This window comes from Mytilus trossulus, chromosome 6, assembly GCF_036588685.1.
Source record: "Mytilus trossulus isolate FHL-02 chromosome 6, PNRI_Mtr1.1.1.hap1, whole genome shotgun sequence".
Taxonomy (NCBI): Eukaryota; Metazoa; Mollusca; class Bivalvia; order Mytilida; family Mytilidae; genus Mytilus; species Mytilus trossulus.
In genome coordinates, this window is record NC_086378.1 from 30,709,138 (window position 1) to 30,730,963 (window position 21,826).

General features: G+C 30.2%; 1 protein-coding gene across 2 annotated transcripts in view; it reads left to right on the forward strand.

Annotated features, from left to right (window-relative positions):
- LOC134721100 (uncharacterized) overlaps nt 1–21,826 on the forward strand; it is a 105,641-nt gene that overhangs the window by 32,582 nt on the left and 51,233 nt on the right. Inside the window, exons 32-52 of one of the 2 annotated variants that reach the window (XM_063583833.1) lie at nt 1,560–1,580; nt 2,922–3,125; nt 4,905–5,040; nt 5,222–5,365; nt 6,044–6,195; nt 7,143–7,338; nt 8,216–8,460; nt 9,116–9,224; nt 9,952–10,131; nt 10,937–11,241; nt 11,563–11,706; nt 12,416–12,545; nt 13,385–13,714; nt 14,311–14,415; nt 15,199–15,216; nt 17,092–17,205; nt 17,699–17,761; nt 18,593–18,862; nt 20,289–20,318; nt 20,807–20,854; nt 21,510–21,703. In XM_063583833.1, the coding sequence (XP_063439903.1) occupies nt 1,560–1,580; nt 2,922–3,125; nt 4,905–5,040; nt 5,222–5,365; nt 6,044–6,195; nt 7,143–7,338; nt 8,216–8,460; nt 9,116–9,224; nt 9,952–10,131; nt 10,937–11,241; nt 11,563–11,706; nt 12,416–12,545; nt 13,385–13,714; nt 14,311–14,415; nt 15,199–15,216; nt 17,092–17,205; nt 17,699–17,761; nt 18,593–18,862; nt 20,289–20,318; nt 20,807–20,854; nt 21,510–21,703 (3,138 nt within the window). The remainder of the gene's footprint in view (nt 1–1,559; nt 1,581–2,921; nt 3,126–4,904; nt 5,041–5,221; nt 5,366–6,043; nt 6,196–7,142; nt 7,339–8,215; nt 8,461–9,115; nt 9,225–9,951; nt 10,132–10,936; nt 11,242–11,562; nt 11,707–12,415; nt 12,546–13,384; nt 13,715–14,310; nt 14,416–15,198; nt 15,217–17,091; nt 17,206–17,698; nt 17,762–18,592; nt 18,863–20,288; nt 20,319–20,806; nt 20,855–21,509; nt 21,704–21,826) is intronic. The other variant, XM_063583834.1, reaches the window with a different exon arrangement.

Sequence of the window (21,826 nt, forward strand, 5' to 3'; positions counted from 1 at the left end):
ATTATTTACAAAATTTTTAAAACTTTTGTTAATATTACACAGGTAAAATAGCTAAGGACGTTTCACAGATGGAAAGCAAGGGACGTTTAACGTCCTTGGTACTATACGTCCGTAGCATGCCGTATAATACGGACGTATTACGGATTTTACGTATAAAAGTCTGTAGCTATTTTACCTGTGTATCCTGTAGCTCTAAGATTTTACAAGTAATAAATATTATTGAGATCAGTTGGGATTGGTAGTAAAAAGTATGGGCTTTATACATTGTACAAATGCTAAATTTTCAGAGAGATGAGAGATTAAAAAAAAACAAGAAGTCATTTAAATATACATATTACACATCATTTGCATGATATCACATTTGTATTCAATGCTAGCTTTAATTCAGTTATTTTGTCTACTACCTCAAACGTATGGCTTTGTTAACAACATCACATAGTGTATATCTTTATTTAAATAAAGTTGCTACTGGCTGTCATGGAATGACTATTTGTAAATGCTGGCAATATAGAATTATGGATAACTGCTCAGGATTTTTTTTTACCCTTTCATTATAAAAAAATGACACATGCTTTCATAAAAAGAATCTGTGGCATCTCTGATTAAAGACCTCACACTCATACAAACCAAACTTAACATTTCTTTTTTTTTCCTTAAGTTTTTCGTAAATTATTTGAATCTTAAATGAGTCGGAAACATTAAAACAAGAAAATAAAAAATGTTGAGCTTACATGAATTAGAAAAATTTTACCTGTGTTTAAGTGAATAATCAATTATCATTCTTTACAGGGAAAGAAAAAGGTGTTTTTAAAATTCTATATAAGTAGTAGTTTATATCAGTATAGCTGTTAGAGCATGGAGCTTTACTTTTATTTGGGAACTTATTACTCTTTAAGAGTGTGCCCGAAAAATTTTCTACTGATATATATTTGCATGTTATAGACAGTATACAATTTATACATATATAAGTTATAATTATTTAAAGTAGAATCTGGTACCCTGTTAGGCCATTACGAGATGGTACCTCAGTTCTTTTACCCTGCTATGCAATGGATAAGTACAGCCTTAATTCAGGAATATTTATATACTATGTTCATTGAATATATTAAAAAGGACCACCTACAAATAGGAATGTACCAGTCATCATGAAAAGTAATGAAACCCCTGCCCTGTATTAAATTAGACTATAGTAACATAAATGATCCCTCATTATTATTTTATTTTAAGTCTGCTAAGCAAGCAATTTTAAAGCTATTTTAAACAATGTGAGCTGTTACATCAACAAACGAAGCATTTCAGATAGAATTAAAACGATTATTGATGAATTTCCTGTTTCAGATTAAAAAATAAAGTGTGGATTATTTCAATGTAATTGCACTATAATTATAATTACATTACCATTATTACCGTAGTTGAATATACAGTTGAAAGGACAGTGTCAACCAGATAATGTTTTAATGAATGTGGCTAGAATGTCTTTTTTTTCTGATTTTGAAGCAACCAAATAGAAAGTTAAAATTTTCTTTGATATATAAATAAAATATGGACTACTTTTACAGATGAAGGATAGTGTAATTAAGGTATATAATGTGTGTGGTCTGCTTCGTCTTTTATCTAATCTTTTACAGTAGCTAGCAATTTTACAAGATTATGGGACTGAATTTAGTTACACATTTTCATTCATATTAGAGTTTTAAATATAATACTTTCAATTTACATTTTCATATGTCTGAACGTGATTTTTTGTAATGACTAGCAGATTCAATTTTCAATTTACATTTTCATATTATTATTTTGATTTTTTGTAATGAATAGCAGATTCAATTTTCAGTTTTCATAATCATATGTTGTTGAATAAATGCTTTTTATATTAGTTTGTGATTAGCTGAGTCTGTATATGTATTTTAAATTTTAGACATGCTAATATTAGCTTTTTTTTTACTTGTACTAATTTTTATTAAATAATTAGAGTTTTTTTTTTATTAATTGTATTTTTAATACAATATTTTAAGGACAAAAATGTCACAAATTTGAGTGAATTTTATCTTATTTATTATTCTGCTTTTCACACAGCAAGCATTCAGACTTCTATATCAAACACTATCTTAGTATTTATAAGAGCACAAGTATAAATAAAATAAACACAGAAGATTCAAAACTTGAGAGTAAAACTTGGTAACTTGAAATTGAAATTTTCCATAATGTAAGCCATTTATATCTTTGTGTGTGTGGAGCATGATATTTTGAGGTTTGATGGTTATTTGGTGTAACACAGTTTGTTGATGAGCTAGAATTTGTCCTTAAACTCAAATAATCAAAGTATGTAAATGAATATGCACATTTTTCCTTTTATTCCTTTAAAAATTTGTAAAAATATTACAGCAACTTAAAATATTTTATATTAGTGAATAGTGTCACTTTGTAATGATAATGATGTGTATTTAACCCTTTCCTCCATAATGACGCCTTTTGACGCCACCCCCCTAACTCCATAATGACGCCTTTTGACGCCTGTGTAGTACCTCAGTTGAAACACTTTGACTTCAAAGTGTCTGCAGTTGACTTAATAAAGTTTGTATTCAATATGAAAAGGAATATCATAGGAATATCCCACTTAAATTTATTTGATGAAATAGTTGTTTTTCCCAATGCCTTAATACTTTAAAGCATAAGTTCAGCATTTTATCCAAAAAATCCTATGCAAATCAAGTATGCAAAAAAAAAGTTTCAATGGAGGAAAGGGTTAAAGCTTCCAGCTCTGGAATATTTATGCATCAAAGCCTTTAATGATCATGATGATATAAGTAAATTTGATTTTAACAAAAATCATTTCAGTTTTCCTTATTTTCATTTATTTTATTGTATTTGACATCTACAGCAATTTAATAAAATTAAAATGAATTTAATTTATCTTATTGCAGGACACAGGACAGATATTCCTACTTAACAAAAGTGGACCAATATTTGAAGAGTTAGAGAACCACCAAGTGGCACTACAAGCCATGCAGAGTTCTGCTGGATCCTTCCTGGATGATATTATTAAATGGCAGAAGAAATTACAACAGATAGAAGCTGTCCTTGTCATGTGGTTAGAGGTTCAGGATAAATGGATTGAACTAGAAGAGGTATATTTTCTATTCTCAGGTTTTTGTCTCTTTGACACATTCCCCATTTCCATTCTTAATTTTATGGTCATGCATATGAAAATCCTGAAAACAAAGTTTTAATAAGTTTGTCATGAGTGATCGATTTTTTAAAAATTTGCAGTGTTTCCAATAAAATCCTCTTTAGAGGACATCAAGGATTGTTTCCAATAATCAAGGGTTCGATAAAGCAAGGAAAAATACTGCATTCAATGATCAAAGTAGTTGTCTATAAGTCTTAATACATTGTACAATATCTATACCAAATAAATCAGATATTTAAGTGGTTGTGTCTGTAAAAAAGAGGTCTATTCTTGCTTATATGTTAATGTACCTTCTAGAAAAACTAGAAGGAACAAATTTCTATTTGCACTACATTTGTTTGTAGAATTGTTTCAGAAGATTAATGTAAACAGGGGAGATAACCTCTAAGAAAATAAAAATGGTGATTATCATTAGAAAATTAAATTCAGAAATTATTGCAAGGTTTTTATTATTGCAATATTTGAAGAATGGACGAAAATGTGAGATTAATTATTGTGATTTCATAAAAAATTTCTTACATATATATGTATCAGAAATCACAAAGTTCTTATTATTGGGATTCTCACACAGTCACATTATTCACAACAGTTTCTGAATTTACAGTACTCAAAAATGAATGAAAATACATTGTACTTTTGCATGATTGAGGTAAGGCCAGGATTTTTTAATTTGTTGGTTTACGGATCCGCCGACCCGATTTTGCCGATTTCCAAAATAAAAATAAAATCTAATTTTCAGGCTTTTTTTTTATTCTCGCCGACCCTAAGAAATGCATTATCCCTGAAAAATAATTAAAATATCCTTTTTTATGAAATAAAATGCATTAATCACTAACAGAAGTGATGACACTTTCTGTTGTGAAAAATGAAACTTTCAGTTTACGTTTCTAAAAATAGACAAATCAATTATTAATGACCTTGAAATGTTGTTTGCGCAAATAATTTTGCGGAACGAAACCTGTGTTTAAAACCAATTACACAATAAGTTCGTTTCCCTTATTTATCACCAGTCCGTAAGATGCATGTTCTCATATAAATAGACTTGTCCAAATGAGGACAGGTGGAAGTTCAAGACATCAAGTTAAAATACTGAGTTTTAACAAATCATTTGATATTTTCTTGTTTCATAGATAATAAAAAAAATATCATCCATTTGGATAAAAAACGGGAATGCATGACAACAGATTATTTAACCTGATATTCTCGTTTTTCCAATGGACGAGTCTATTACGTTTTTGACACGTGTGTTGAAACTTATTTTCGTACGACGTTTTTACTTTTTTTTTCTCTATCAGTTTTCGTGCTTATTATTTTTCACCAAGTTTTGATTAAAAGCTAAGTCAAATAACTGACGTGAATCTGTTTTTCTTGTTTGTTAATTGACGATTTAATTTCGTCTTTGTCAGTGTACCCCCCCCCCCCCCCCCTTTTTTTACGGGAAATTATTAGACAATGTCATGTGATGTTTACAGCTGAGCAATAATAATTATCAAACTAAAATTTAAGAACGATGAAAAAATAGTATGACAAACATATATTAGAAAGTTGAAATATATTTTTATTTTGCATATCAGTTTTCTGTCTTGAAAGATCTTTTTTTTTCTTTTTTTTCCGACTGACCGACCCGACTTTTTCATGGAGAAAATCCGTAAACCAACAAATTAAAAAACCGTGGCCTAATTCAATTATAATTGAAGTTATTTTAATTTGTTTACAGATATTTTCTGGTGCTGATGTTAGGACATCTTTGTCACATGATGCCAATAGATTTGCTGTTGTTAATAGAGACTTTAGACTTCTGATGAGAGCTACAGAGAAAAATCCTAATGTCAGACAGTGCTGTGAGAGGAAAAGTAAGTTCTACCTTTAAAAACATTGTTATGAAGGATAATGTGGTGAAGCTTATAGATAAATACATTGATAGGTAATATTGGGTGGAAAAAAAATAAGTTGAACATAAAACTTGTTAGCTTACTTTTGAAAACCATGAATAATGAAATTATTTTAAGAAATTTATTATGTTGTTCTTTTCAGATATTTTGGTAATATTAGAACACATGAATCATAGTTTGGAGCAGTGTAGACGATCATTGCTGAACCATTTAGAAAGGAGAAGACAGATTTTCCCAAGATTCTACTTCCTGTCAATGGAGGATGTCTTACATATAGTCTGCAACGGTAAATATAACAAATCTTTTAACTTTTGAGATTGATACATTGTAGCTTTATATCTCACATAAATACGGATCAAATAATTTCTTTTGTATCTCGCAAAAAATGGAATTAAAATTTTAGAAAAGTTCAGCCCTTCAATAAGTAAAACAGAAAGTGTTTCCGCTATAAGTGATCCAATAGTATGATTCATTCCTAGATTACCTTTGATTCTGTTACATCATTCAGGTATAGACTCAACCACAAAATTTCAGGTTACTGTATTTGGAAATTGCAAAAAATTGCAAGAATCACCAACAATCAGCAGTTAGCTTTAAAAATGTTGAATACTTTTTAAGGTTACTGTAGATTCAATAATATTCGTCGCATACCAATTTTCGTGGATTTCGTGAGAACCAGTGAACCACGAAATTAAATGTTCAACGAATACTAAGTTTTCTAATGGCTTGTATGCAGATTTCATCAAAACCACGAAATTAAATATCCACAAACATGTTAGTTTTCCTTATCCACTAAAAGTGGTACCAACAAAAATAAATAAATCCACAGTAATCTTAATTGTACATGTAGAATAGGAAGACCAGATTTCTTATCAGCTGTTTGTTACAAGTATTACAGTATAAATATAAGTGAGTCGCATAATATATTTGACCAATTATTGACCAGTATTCTATTGGATTTCAGGTTATGACCTTAACCAAGTGAATGTTTATATTGGTAAAGTGTTCGAGAATGTGGGCAGCTTGTTGTTTGAAGAAGTAGAAGATAATGAGAAATATCACTACATTATAACTGGTGTCAACAGTGTTTTGGGAGAGAGACTAGAATTCTTACAGGTATGTCACATGACCAAATTCATTTTATAGTATATATATTAGTGTCAGCTTTAAAGCAGAATGCATTGAGTATGTATGTAAAGGTAGATTCTTGGGTTAGCTGAACCGTAAAGTCATTATTGGGTAAGGTATACTAATCTCCTTTCGGATTAGTCCAGTCCTACAGACATATAGATTGGTTATCTGTCTGACTAGTCTTAATCTTAAATGATGGTAGTTAACTTAACCTAGATGACTGCACGGTTCAGCTAACAAGCAAGCTAATCAAAGATATTACCTTTTTATTAACTACACAATGAATTCTGTAAAAAAAAAATATTTTCAGCATTTAAGTTTTAGTGTAGTATTAGTAAAGTTTCTAAAACAATAGACGTATTTACACTTGTATGCAAATTTGTCCGCCATTGCATAAAATAACACAGGTTCCCCTTAACTTTGACTTCATAATTCAAAATATTTGACGTCACAACTAAAAAGTGATTGTTGCTTTACGTCAAAAGGTTATTCGAAGGTGATATAAGGTCATTCAGAGGCAAAATACAGCTAAATACCAAAAGTGTAAATACTTTATTGAAGAGTATCAGTATATAACTGGTAATGAGGATTCATTTATTTTAATCTTTAGAGGAATGTAAAGACTAGAATTATGGATGGTAAATTAAAAAAAAAATTCCCATTTAGATATTTTAGATTTTTTCAATCGTAAAAGAGATTTCTTTTGCTAAGTTAGTTCGATCTGTCTAAATAACATGAAAGCAAATTGATCAAACCTACAAAATTCTTTTTTCTTTTTCTGGGAAATGAGGATATTTGGGCTTACATATCTTATAAAACAAAAACTTGAGATATACAATAATTAAAGGAACAACAAACTAGAATTGCTAGAAGTATTACTTTTGTATATATTTTTTGTACAGTTGACCCAGATAATAAATTGATTTTTTTAGCCTGTACCATGTGAAGGACAAATAGAAACATGGCTGACAAGTTTTATTCAAGGTCTAAAGAATGCTTTACAACATCAGATGGCTACAGCATTAGGATATGAGAAAGCAGGACCGAAAACAAGACAGATTAGAAGTGCTGGGTCTCGTAAAGTAACCATTAAAAAATCAGGATCAGCTACTAAACAAAATGCTAAAGGTACCATCATACTTAAGGTGGCTCGGGTCTATTCAAATTTTCTATCAGAAGTGCCGTGTTTTTTGTTATTTTATTCTTTATAGAAATGAATCAAATTGGTCGAAAAAAAATAGGGGGTCACAGACCATTTAAGCCCAAAATTTTACTTTTAAACAGGTATGTTAAAGGGAACATTTTTCAATGAAATGATAAGGAAAATAGAGGTGTTGACCTATTTTTATTGGAAGATTAAAAAAACGGTTCTATGAGACTTGGTCCCAAACTGTTATATAAAAAACTGAAATATAGCTTCAAAGAATGAGCAAATAAAAAACATAGGTCATCATCAAGGAATTTTTTTTATTTTGCATTAAAACAAAAAAAAATGCGAGAAAATGGTAAAATGCGTGAAATGTCGTTTGGAGATAGTCAAATTCTTCAACTTAATGACTTCACACTATTGTTAATTTTAAACCAGTATCAAACTACAATATACTTATAATTTTTTAGTTTTCTCATTTCTCAAATCACACATCAGTCTTTATCTTCTTTAGTACAACAAAATTTAGTACACAAAAATAAGAATAGTTTATTCCCTGTTCAATGTATGCATGATCAAACTATCAGAATAGTACTGAAAATTCAGAAATTATTGTGATGATTTTATTATTGCGAAAATGCAACATGGTTATAATTGCTATAATTTAAACTCACCTTTTGAAATTTTGTATATCAATTAAACAGGATTTATCTCAATATCGCAAAATTTAAAATTGCATTTTAGACTGAATTGACAAAATCGCAATAATCAATGCATGCAATAGATTCTGAATTTACAGTAAATAGCTCAGATTTATATAAAAAAAAGAATAATAAGAATTTTCCTATAATTAAACAGATAGAGCTTCCAGTAGAACTGGTAGTAGACAGGCCAGTAGACAGAGTAAGAAACAAGCTGAGGAGCAAAGTAGAGCATCCTCGGTAGCAGATCAATTATTAACAGATGACAACAAGGATTCTCAGAGCTCTTGGACCTTAGACCATGTGGCTGAAGTAGTGTACTTAGCTACTCAAGTACAGATGACAGAAACAATTGAAGGAGCATTAAAGGAAATGGAAAATGGAACCAAAGATAAGCTAGAGGTTAGTAGAATTCTTTCTATATCGATCACCAAATTATTTACTAAGCATGTGAATTGAATGACTCAGTCAGAAATGGTTCTAAGAGTGTTATTTTTCTGGACATATGATTGGACAAGATGTCATTTGTATTGAGACTGAGACTTCCCATTGGACAAGATGTCATTTGTATTGAGACTGAGACTTCCCATTGGACAAGATGTCATTTGTATTGAGACTGAGACTTCCCATTGGACAAGATGTCATTTGTATTGAGACTGAGACTTCCCATTGGACAAGATGTCATTTGTGTTGAGACTGAGACTTCCCATTGCACAAATTGACTTTTGGATTTCTTCTATTGAATTACTATGTGACAGTTTTGTGTAAAAAAAATATTTTCATTTATAAAACTATCTTCAAGTAACATTTGTTTCATGCATGTTTATTTTGACACCTAACTAATTTTGACTTTGCTTCCAAAGTGTTTATAAAACCTGGATTTAGTTAATCTGTAGACAGAGGTATGCTACACATGAGTTTTTCTCATTGTTGAAGGGCATACCATGTCCTATAGTTTCTTATACATCCTCATTGTTTGGTCTCTGGTGGATAGTTGTATAATTGAAAATCATGCCGCATGTCCTTATTTATAATGATTACATATGATATTTTACAGGCTGCATTAGAAAAGATAAATACCAGTATCAAGGCTACCACATTATTACTGAAAGGATTAGAGGGAGACAAGGAAGCCAAACTTAGGAAGGAGAAAACTGAAAGTGAAGGTATATACTCAAGACATTATAAAAAATATGATGTGGTATGATTGCCAATGAGACAACTGTCCACAAGAGACCAAAAATTGTCATTATATTACCTTAAAGATGTTACATGCACACATTTAAAATTTTCCCCAAGTTTTTTTTTATTTTTACCTGTTTAATTTTCCCCTATTCAATACATTAAGAGACTCAATAATCCCTTTTTTTCAATAATCTGTTATGTCATGTAATGTTTATAAAAAAAAAAAAAATATTCTACACATTTTTAGCAGTAAATATGATAAGTTTGAATGAATTGAATTATGTATTATAAACTTCAATGTAAAAGTAAATCCAGAAATCATTTGTACATAATCTGACTGTATGATGAAATGTAGAGAAATATGATCTGATAATAAGATTTACACAATAAATAATGTATTCCTTTATTCATCAGGAAACAAATAGATGTATTTACACTTGTATGCAAATTTGTCTGTCATTACGTAAAATCTCACAGTTTCCTGTAAAATTTGACATCACAATTCCAAACATTTGAAGTGACTATTAAAAAGGGATTGTTGCTTGACGTCAGAAGGTTATTCCGAGGCAAAATTTGGCTAAATACCAAAAGTGTAAATACGTTTATAGTGTATATCATGATTATTTTCTTTTTGAAAGAACCAATGAAACTGTCTATAATATTACATTAAAAGTATATTTTTTCACTGTCTTTTATTTATCTCCTCAGCTGCTAGGTCACAGAGAGATGGCATGGAAGATGAGAATGCATCTGTAGCGGGAGCACGCAGTAGTTATGGTGGAGCATCATTGGAAGCCTCCAGGAAAGATGGATCTCTCTTGGATCTGGCTGATACCAGTAGAACTCCCATTATAGAGGAGGAAAATGAAAATGGAGCAGATGGTATTTGTAAGTACTTGGAAACTAGTCAAAAACATGATTGTACATATACATCCTTAAAGTCATATGATAGTTCTCACCAAAAAAGATGAATATGTGTGGAAAGACTTTATTTTGAAAAAAAATAACTTTTTTTCTTCTTAGATATTTACTGCTGTTGAATTATTGCCTTCCCAGAGTTCTGTTGTTTGGTGTCAGCCAAGGCTCCGTGTTGAAGTCCGTACTTTAACCTATAATGGTTTACTTTTTAAATTGTTATTTGGATGGAGAGTTGTCTCATTGGCACTCACACCACATCTTCATATATCTATCTAACTTATCAATAGCTTTTCTGCACAAGATGACCTTAAACATGACAGAAACTAAAAAAGTGTTCTAAAGCAATTCTGAAAGTAAACTATATCATATTAACATTTGTTAACATTAAATAGTTGGAAATATGAAAAAACTAACATTACTTTATCATCAAACTTATTTCTCTGTTCTATCAGATTGAAATATAGATCATGCAGTGGAAGATCCAGATGGGGTTCCAGGGTTGGACACCCCCCTTTTTTGTGGTGGATCAATGCATTTGAATGGGGACATATGGCTAGAACCCCCCCTTTTTTCTATGTTGGGAACCCCTCTTTTGAAAATGGCTGGATCCGCCACTGTCATGTGTTAACTCTGCTTACAAAATATTCATGGATCTGACATCTCTGCATTCTGCTTCAAAACAAATGAATTTAATTTAAGGACCTCCCTGGCCAACTATCTCAAAAGAATTCTTATTTTGACTTAAAATAACTATACTAACTACTTTTATTTCTAGCTATAGTAGAACCTCAAACAATGGAACCTATAGATACCATGAACATTACTGCTGCTGCTGCAATGGAATTACGACAAGAAGAGACAGAAATAGAGGAAGAAAAAATAGATCCGTCAGAACTCAAATTGTTATTATTCCCAGGACAAATACAAAAACTGTCTTCACTTTTGGCATTGCTGGCACATCTTAGAGACTTCATTGAGAGAATTATGGAATCTGATGCAGGAGCTGAGGCTAATTCTTTTGATTGGAGTGCTCAACTTAGATATTACTTCAATAAAGACAATAGGTCTATTACTATCAAGGTGATGCTTTTTCATTTATAGTAAAGATCTGTAGTTAAAAATTATATATTATTTATTAAGACAAATATTACAAATCTTTCCACTTGTTCTTCTGTTTATAACATGGGAATGATAGATTTAACTAGATTCCATTACTGCATTTTCATTTCAATACTAAATTGATTGGTAAAATAAATCTATCAAAATGTGTATCATTTGTGTAAGTTAAGGATCCGTTAGGTGTTAATATATTTTATTGTGATCTATCACTATATTTACATAATTTTCTTCTTTGTTGTCTATAATTTTTAGTAGTTGTTTTAACCATTTTTCCTATTGCAGTCATTGAATGCTGACTTTGACTATGGGTATGAATACATAGGGTCCAGTCCAAGAGAGGTGATCACTCCCCTGACAGAGAGAGTCTTTGTGTCCTTAACCCAGGCTATTAAATCTCACATGGGAGCTATGTGTGTTGGACCAATAGTAAGTAAAGTAAAAACAATTTTTCTTCCAAGAAATGACTCCAATCTTAAGTCACTAGGATTGTCAGTTTTCATATCTAAGGAAGGTGGTTTTCTCCACCCATAACAAATTTGTGGTCATATCAGAGTTACCTTTTACATCTAATTCATTCAAAATTATAAAGAAAACACACCAAATGTCATAGACAGTAGTGTTGTCAAATCAAACAGCTTTTCCTAAGGGCTATTCCAGAAAAAAAATTAAGGGGGGGAGGCAGTTTTTGTCAGCACCCGCCACCCAGACAATTGTAATTGAGAATTATAGTGCATTATAGTGTGAAAAGTTGCTCTGATACCCATCACCCATGTATTATTAATACAATGTGCCTTCCAACCCTGCCATACATTTTTTTCTGGAATAGCCCTAACCAGTTACTAGAATAATTTCGACCAATTAACTGGTAACCAGTTGTTATGTTGATATACAAAAACCTTATCTAAGGTACTGTACAGATGTATGTTTTAATGATACAATGAGTTAACCTAAATATCCAAAATTTTAAAACCTATTTAAAACAATAATAAAAGGAAACATTGATCTTATTTCTAAAAAGAGTGTAGTATATTGCTCTGTTATAAGATATTGATAAATTCAAATTAGCTGTGACTTATATATTTTGTACCTCCACTATACATTTTAGCTGTATTGATATCATATCTTCTATTTACAGGATTGTGGCAAATTTGAATTAGCCCATGAGTTAGCCAGATCTCTTGGACATCCATTATACAAGTTTAGCTGTACCAATACTACAGATTATGTTATGTTACATGACATCTTTAGAGGTTTAGCATCAACTGGTAGGTTTATCTCACTTTCATCAAATTCATGTTCTTATGTCTCTAAATGTTTTAAAACAGTCAAATAAATAGTAAGGGTAATAAAGTACTATGGCTACTTAGACTTCTTTTGTATAGTAGTAAGACACTTGTTGAGATGGTTCTTAGCTGTACAGAATGCATCAATACATTGATTTAGTCTGAATTTGAATATTTTATCTTAAATAGGATGTGGGAAAATAGCCAATGCTGTTAGTAAACTACTGGACCCACCAATATCTTTTTGTTATGGGCAAAATATGACCCATTGCAAGGTTGAATTTCAGACTATGGACTAAAGACTTCAGAGAGAAATTTTTTTAGTATAATTTAATTTTGTATGTAGCACGTCTTCTGATTGGCTGATGTTATTATGTTATCAGCCCATAAACATAATTTAGTCATGTGACCGTGACACCATCCAAGTTTTTTCATGGTTTTCTACGGTTTAAAATGGAATTTAGAATTAAATTATAAGAAATTACTGTAATATTTTTTCTGTCTATTCGAAAATAACATAAAAAATGTGGTGCACACTGTTAAATAACCTGCTATGCGCGTTATTCAGTGTGCACCACATTTTTTATGTTATTTCTTCATAGACAGAAAAAATATTACAGTCATTCCTTTAGTAAATGTATATGTTGGCACCTTTGTGAAAAATATTAAGAATATTAATTAGTTATTTTAGTCTTGAAGTTAATATAATATAAGGTAATGTAAAATCATATTAACCTCTATTATTACATAATGCTGGGTACCTTAAAAAGTCTAAACCATCTGAGAGTATCAATAATATCATATTGACTTGTATTTTACAGGTTGTTGGGTGTCTTTTAACAATCTAAACCATCTTAGACCATCAGTACTGAGTGTATTTGCCCAACTCATACAGTCTGTTATGGATGCCCTCAAGGCAGGGAAGGGAGCAGTCCATCTTCAATCAGATGACATACAACTCAACCAATCAGGAGCCTGCTTTGCTTTACTAGACAGTGCCTTACAAGTGCAGTCAGGAAATCCTGATGCTTTGCTCCTATATCCATCAGCTACAGCATCCTTACCTGACTACATCATGAATCAGTTCAGGACAATATCTATCATTAAACCTGACCTTCATTTGGCTTTAGAGGTCATGCTGTGTAGTCAAGGTAAGCATGTGTGACTGAATATGTTTTCACTTTATAGCAAAATAGAATTTTAACATACTGTTGCTATTTACTGTATTTAAATGATTGTGTTTATATATCATTATGTGAATTCTAGTTATATTATCTACTTATTTTGTATTTTTCACAAACTTTATATTGATAAAGTTTATATGGCAATAAAATATTTGAATTGAGTGAAAATAAGATATTAATCAATGATTGGAAAATTTGCTCCGACTATATATAGAAACAATGTTTAAAATTTATAAATATGTTACTAAATACCAATACAGTTATTAGTTAAGGTGGTACCTAACACTAAAGGGAGATAACTCTGTAAAATCAGCAGAACGTTTTAATACAGATGTTGTGTTGTTAAGGAAATATTAAGCTTCTCAATGATCAAAATAAGTGTTTGTTAAACTGCTCTATATCCAGTCTGATTGGTTCAAATTTTTTGAATTTTTATATTTTTGTCAAAGGGTCAAAATGAATACTTTGTCAAATTTTTAAGAAAATTAAACGAGCCAAATTGATTTAGTTAAGGTGTTGGGTACCACCTTAACTGACATATTTAAAGAAGAATTATATTGTAGGTTTTCTTGGAGCGAGGGAGTTGGCAAGGAAGACAATGTCCCTGTATGAACTTTACCGTAGACTGCTGGGTACAAATGTACCAATATCAGAAAACATCATCTTAGGTTTGTAAAGTATATTGATAGTGTTACTAAATGAATTATTTCCCTTTCTTTTTATCCACACTACATTTTTTTAACTCAATTTATCATATTCTTATCCATATTTTTAATAACATTTGTATTCAGTGAAAAGTTTGTTCTGCTACCTTTTAGTTAACAGAAATCTTTTTTATAATCACTTTTTCATGTTTTAATAACTAAATATTCTGTTGATAGCCACTATTTCATTTGACTAACAGTTGAACACTGGACAATTAAGATCCAAGATGTTGTTAAGATGTCTCATTGAGATAATTGTTGTATTTTTAGTACTTAAAAGAACCTGGTTTAGAAAGGCTAGAAAAATATTAAGAGTTTTTTTTTATTGGAAGTGGGAACCAGATATAGGATTTAGTTCCATAGTATAATTGCTTAGAGTTTTTTTTGTTATTGGAAATGGGAACCATATTTTGTAGTATAACTGCTAGAGTACTGTAAATTCAGAAACTATTGTGTCCATTTATATGGCAATCAGTTTCTTAATTATGTTAAAAAATCAGTCATCAGATGGTTATTTTTTGTGATTTTGTCATTTTAGACTAAAATGCGAATTAAATTTTGGAGATATGGAGTTAAATCTTGTTTAATTCATCTAAAAAATTTCAAAATCAAGTTCAAACTATTGCTATTATAATATAACCCTGTCACATTTTTCGCAATAATTAAAACATAGCAATAATTTCAGAATTTACAGTAACTGAAATAAGTAGGAGAATTGTGATGTTAAAATACTATTTATTATAACAGGTAGAATAAGAGTTATGGGTAAGTGTCTGTGCAATGACTGGTTGTAGTCAATAGTCTGCATGGAGGGCTGTTTTAATAACTAGCTTCTTTTTTGTTTACAGGAAAATATTCTAACCATATTAAGATTATAAACATATTTTTTTTTTTTTTTTTTTTTAAATTGTTATTTGGATGGAGAGTTGTCTTATTGGCACTCACACCGCATCTTCCTATATCTATATATAAATTATAAAACCAGTTAAGGAGATTTTTAACTGCCATTAGCTTATACTATACATCTTTTAGATAGTTGGCTGTTATCAGCTGCTTAAGCTGTTTAATTATTCTTCATTTAGTTACTCCAATCTCTACAAAAAACTGTCAGTCAAATTTTGTGAAGAAATTTATTCTCGAAATTATTTACAGCGTCAATTTACTTCAAGTTTCAAGGAGTAGGGGTAAAACTCATTCTGATTTTGATCAAATATTTGCTTATCTATTTCACTATGGGAATATCTTATGACCTTGATCCTTTGGGGCTCAGTTCTCTGTATTCTTTGAGGTTGGTTTTATCATAGCAGTGTTAAACAGCTATCAATCAATCGGACTAAATGGAAGTATTTTATTTTTTTCTTTCTTTAATGTTCTCTCTATGATTTTATTTGCTTTCTTTTCGTTTTCTAAATATCTTAATGATACATAGTCTCTATAAATGGTATCTAGGATTTTTTTCTATGCACAAATCAGCATTTTTATTACTTGAACTTTTTGATTGTATATTTCATTTTGAGAAAAAAACAAAAAACTAATATATAAATCTTTTTTTTATTTAGTGTTGAATATTTTTCTTATAATAGAAATTCATAAGTCTATTTTGAAACTTTTTAAGTATATGTGATTTTAAACAGTAAAACCTAATAGTTTTGTTTGTCAGTAACTTGTCTTCAGTTTATTTTGTTTTGATTCTTAACTTTTAATATGGATGCATACATTAGCTACTTTTAAGATGTTCAAATTGCTTTATTTTGCAGAAGAATATACACATATAATAATATCTATACATACAATATAAATATTAAGATGTACATTATCATCGCATATATACATATCACTATGGATACTGAATACTAAAATGTCAGCATTGATATTCATTGATTATTTCTTAACCTGATCTTTAGGAGACAGAACATTTTTATGCCCCAACTACAATAGTAGATCTGCATTAAGTTTTCTGGTCTGTGCGTCTGTCCATCCTTCCGTCCGTCCGTTTGTTTGTTCGTTCAGGTTAAAGTTTTTGGTCAAGGTAATTTTTGATTTAGTTGAAGTCCAATCAACTTGAAACTTTGTACACATGTTCCTTAGGTTATGATCTTTCTAATTTCAATGCCAAATTATATTTTTATTCCAATTTCACGGTCCACTGAACATAGAAAATGATAATGGGAGTGGGGCATCTGTATACTGTGGACACATTCTTGTTTAGCTAATGAGACAGGTTTTGTACAGTTTAAATTACTAAATGTTTTTCTTATGCATAAGTTAAGACTGGGTTTTATGTTACTGATAAAAAAAGAAGTTGTGGTATGATTGCCAAGGAGACAACTCTCCACAAGAGACCAAAATGACACAGAAATTAATAGACTGGTTTAAATGAAATAAAAATGATAATGCTTTGGAAAAACAGTTATTTCAAATATACTCATTTATACCAATAAAAAGCAAATTTACCAATATAATAAAACAAAAATAGCTCAACATATCAGTATGATATATAAATTGGGGCAAATAATTGCAAATGAAACCCAGTGAATAAAAAGCATGAGGTTTTCTGTTTCATTATCTTTCAATGATTTCAGTCTGTTTTCTACAAGGAATGATATGGTTTGATTATAGTTTTCAGAAATCTTTTTGCAGGTTGTGATGTTAGTGGCAGTTGTGGTGGGTGGAGCATGAAGACCATGAAGGGTGTAGTATCAGAAGCAGGAGCTTACCTAGAGAAACTCAAAGAGGAACCAGTGGAGGAATCAGGTGAGAGTGCGAGACAAGAAAATATTCTTTATCAACTTAAAAGATTCACTTCTTTCATTGTTAAGTATTGATTTTTTTCTTCAATTCCTCTCTGTATATCCTTAATTTGGATATGTATAATGGTTGGTTTCGAAGCTGAGACATTTTCAAAAATATGTGGTTAAATTTTCAGGGTACGAAATGATTGGATTTTTCACAAATTGGTAAACCTTATTGGCGCCAGTTGATGTTGCTTCAGCGAGTTTGAAGTCCTTATTTTCGCACAGTTAAATTTTCTGGAAATTCAGTTCTTAATAAACATATAAATTTTTACCAAACTTTTTTTGTACCAATTTTCCCAATTATAAAAAGTTTTTGAACTGACAGTAGTTATTCACTTCAGTACAGTATACTGTATATGTGCATTATCTCATTTTAAGTATGTTTTGTATGTCTGTCTCTTTCCTTAATTGTTTGTATAAAAGTTATATTTTACACATGTTATGTATTGTAGACACTCATAGACTTCTGGAAGAAGGAGAGGAAGAAGAAGAGAAAAAAGAAAAGGAGGAAAACAGTCAGTTTTGTTACAGATATTCACAAACCTGTCATTTATTTATATCATGTTTCCAGAGTTTAAAGTTATAGCGTCACTTTCATCATGTTTGAATCAGTCGTCTCAAAAATAGTTTTTTTATGTTCAGTTTATACATATCATTTAAACCGTATCCAATTCATAATGAATCGACTCAATATCACACTACTGTGGATTCATATTTTCCTGTATGTACCAATTTTCGTAAGATTCATATTTTCCTGTATGTACCAATTTTCGTAGATTCATATTTTCCTGTATGTACCAATTTTCATGGATTCATATTTTCCTGTATGTACCAATTTTCGTGGATTCATATTTTCCTGTATGTACCAATTTTCATGGATTCATATTTTCCTGTTTGTATTTTCCTGTTTGTACTTTCCTGTATGTACCAATTTTCGTGGATTCATATTTTCCTGTTTGTACCAATTTTCATGGATTCATATTTTCCTGTATGTCCCAATTTTCGTGGATTCATTTTTTCCTGTATGTACCAATTTTTGTGGATTCATATTTTCCTGAATGTACCAATTTTGGTGGATTCATATTTTCCTGTATGTACCATTTTTCGTGGATTAACAACAAATTGTGTTTTTGTGGATATTTAATGTCGTGTTTACAAAAGTTTACATACAATTCTAGAGAAAATTTGAAATTAATTGATCATTTTTGTTTTTGAACAAAACACAAATAGACAGTAACTGCTAACTGATAGTAAATGATGGTCAACTAATACAGGATAATATAAAGATCTATTTAAGTGTATGAATGATCTGAAACTATCCATAATTTTTATAATAACATTTATAGATGGGCTGATGACAGAACAGAAACTTCACCAAGAAGAGAAATCCTTGGTGATGGCCATAAGGGATACTTTCCTTCCCCGTCTCCATGGTAGGGATGCTAGTGTGTTTGCTACATTAATCACTGACTTGTGGCCATACCTTAATATACCCATGGTGTTTGGTGGAGAACTAGAAATTCTGTCTAAGCCACCACCATCAAGGATTAGCCATAAGGATGGATCAGGAAGAATAAGGACAGCCAGGAGTATAGCATCTAGCAAATCGTTGAAAGGTAGGATACAATTTATATTAGCATGTGAGATACAATTTATATCAGTCTGTGTGATACAATAGATTTTGCTTGGAAGGGTAGATATTCAAATATCCCAGAAGATTAAAAAAAATGACTCGTCATTAAATATATACACTACAGCTCAATGAAATCTCATTGAACATTTGTAGTTAAGATCTTCTTCTTAAATTTTAAAAGAGTTATATCCCTTTAACAAGTGTGAAAATGGAAAGATCTGCTTCTCAAATTTGATAGGAGTTATATCCCTTTAACAAGTGTGAAAATGGAAAGATCTGCTTCTCAAATTTGATAGGAGTTATATCCCTTTAACAAGTGTGAAAATGGAAAGATCTGCTTCTCAAATTTGATAGGAGTTATATCCCTTTAACAAGTGTGAAAATGGAAAGATCTGCTTCTCAAATTTGATAGGAGTTATATCCCTTTAACAAGTATGAAAATGGAAAGATCTGCTTCTCAAATTTGATAAGATTTATATCCCTTTAACAAGTATGAAAATGGAAAACACTAAAGTTTAGAGGTGGTGGAGGAGTTCATGTATTAGAAATTATGGGTTTGGTTTATATACCATATTTTTTTTTGGTGCAAGCTGATGAGTTATACCTCCAAATATTAATTTTAACAGTTCTATTTTCTAACAAAACATTAAATATGATGTGAATGTGTGTTGTTTTTATTAATCATTATGCTATCACTAAATGAAAACAATTATTACATGTTTGTATCTAAAGCTTTGAAAGGTAAGTTGGATAGAGTTTTATTTTCATATCTATAGCGTGTATCTATATAAAAGCTTTATGAAAATTAACTGCAGCTTGATAATAATGCATTACAAAAAAGTCACACAACTTTATATAGACGATGAATGCACACTGATCAACTCGCTTGGAAATATAGTAGAGATGTTGTTTTAACATCTAAAACTTACTGCAGATGCAATCTCTTTGTTTACTTTGCACTTTCAAATAGACTTGCACTTATTTATGTTGGACTACCAAAGGCCAAATAAAGAACTGACCAAATCCATCTGAAAAATTCCTAGTCAATTCAGCTATACTGTAAATTTAGAAATTATTTTGATGTTTTTATCATTGCTAAAAAAATGTAGCAGGGTTATAATTGCAATAATTAAAACTCGCATTTTGAAATTTTTTATGTACATGAATTTAACAGGAAATTCTTAATATCACAAAATGATAAATGCACACAATAAATTCTGAATTTACAGTACTCAGGATAGATCCATAATCAGGGGAAAGATTGGGAAAATGTGTCCAAAACATTTTATTTTTACAATTTTAATTATAAAAAAAAAAAACTTTTTCTGATGCCTTTTTTCATATAATTCATTGTAATACTAAACATGAACTTTATCTTTGCTTCTCTTTTGATCTATGAAATTGGTAAGTTGAACTGTCAGATGTTCCTTCATTTTTAAGTATGTTTATTTTGTTATATAGTGGTATTTACATGTATTTTTAACAAAGAATTACGCATTATAATATCTTATAGAATGTAATACATGTAAATACAACTGACAAATGTTTGCTTTATTTTGCATTCCTTTTCCATTGTTATGCTATTTCAGCAAATTTTACAGGTGTTAATTCATCATCATTTGTATGGTACCAAATCAGTTGGATTTCTATGACTTAGGTGAATTTAAGGGTTCAATAAAGTAAAGAAAATATTGTAGGATAAAACAGACTTTAGCAAATCACAAATATTCCTCAATTCATGAAAATAAGTGTCCATGAAAAAAGTAATGATATAATTATAGAAATGAAGTTATTTTTAATGTCTAAGAAAAAAATATGAATGTATAAATAACTTTTTGAATTGAAAATAGAAGGAGTAAAGATTTGATAATTTATGTAACAATTGTATTCCAAGTCATCTTTTATGTGATTGATTTGATTTATTTAGCAAACAAATTACAAAACACATTGACAGATGTCAGACCTAGAGGAGGCTGTAAGTCAAACGTTTGCATGTGTTATTTTACTTTATTTTACTATTATTATTATTATTATTATCATTAATTTGTAAGGAGAGTTAATTCAGTGGTTAAATTGTTATGTTATCCATTGCTTGCAGTTTATGTTTCCCCCCACCTGAAAAATATATTACTAGATAGATTTATATTGATAGAAAATTGTAATGGCATTAGAAAAAATCACAAAGTTTGTTAGAATTCAATAAAAGTTCATTTGCAATAACAGTTTAACCTCAGTATAATAACAATTTATGCTATGGAATTTTTATGCCAATTTTTTCCCCCATATTATGTAGCATGTTGTTAATACAATTAGAGTTGCTGTATACAGCAGATTTGTTAGAAAAAATAAACAAAAGACAGTAATAACACTGATATGTCTTCTATTTACCCTCTCCTATATTTCACTCCTCTTGCATAAAATTTTATGTCATGGATCAGGGAAAAAAACCCAATTAAAATACAATGTATTTGTAATTTTATATGTTGAATTTAGGGCTGATTAATTATTGTAATAAAAAAAAGACTTCAGGTCTAACTAAATATTCTATTAATCCCCCCCCCCCCTCCAAAAAAAAAAAAAAAAAAATATAATGATAAAGATAAATTTTTATTCAATACTTTATTTTGTAGATTCCATTCCTTTGAATACTCCTGTAGTCCCACTTCAGACAGCACCAAACTTCTTAGATGCTCATCAAAGAAATGTGATTGAGGACATGCAGGATGCTATTGCTATAGCAACAGGGGAGCTAAATCTTCTACCTGGTGTAGCATTCCAAGCCAGGGTAGCACAACTGTCTCAGCTTAATGCATCACATCAGACTGTAAGTGAATAATCATATGTAGCCAAGGCTCTGTGTTGAAGACTGTACTTTGACCGACAATGATTTACTTTTACAAATTGTGACCTGGATGAAGAGTTGTCTCATTGGCACTTATACCACATC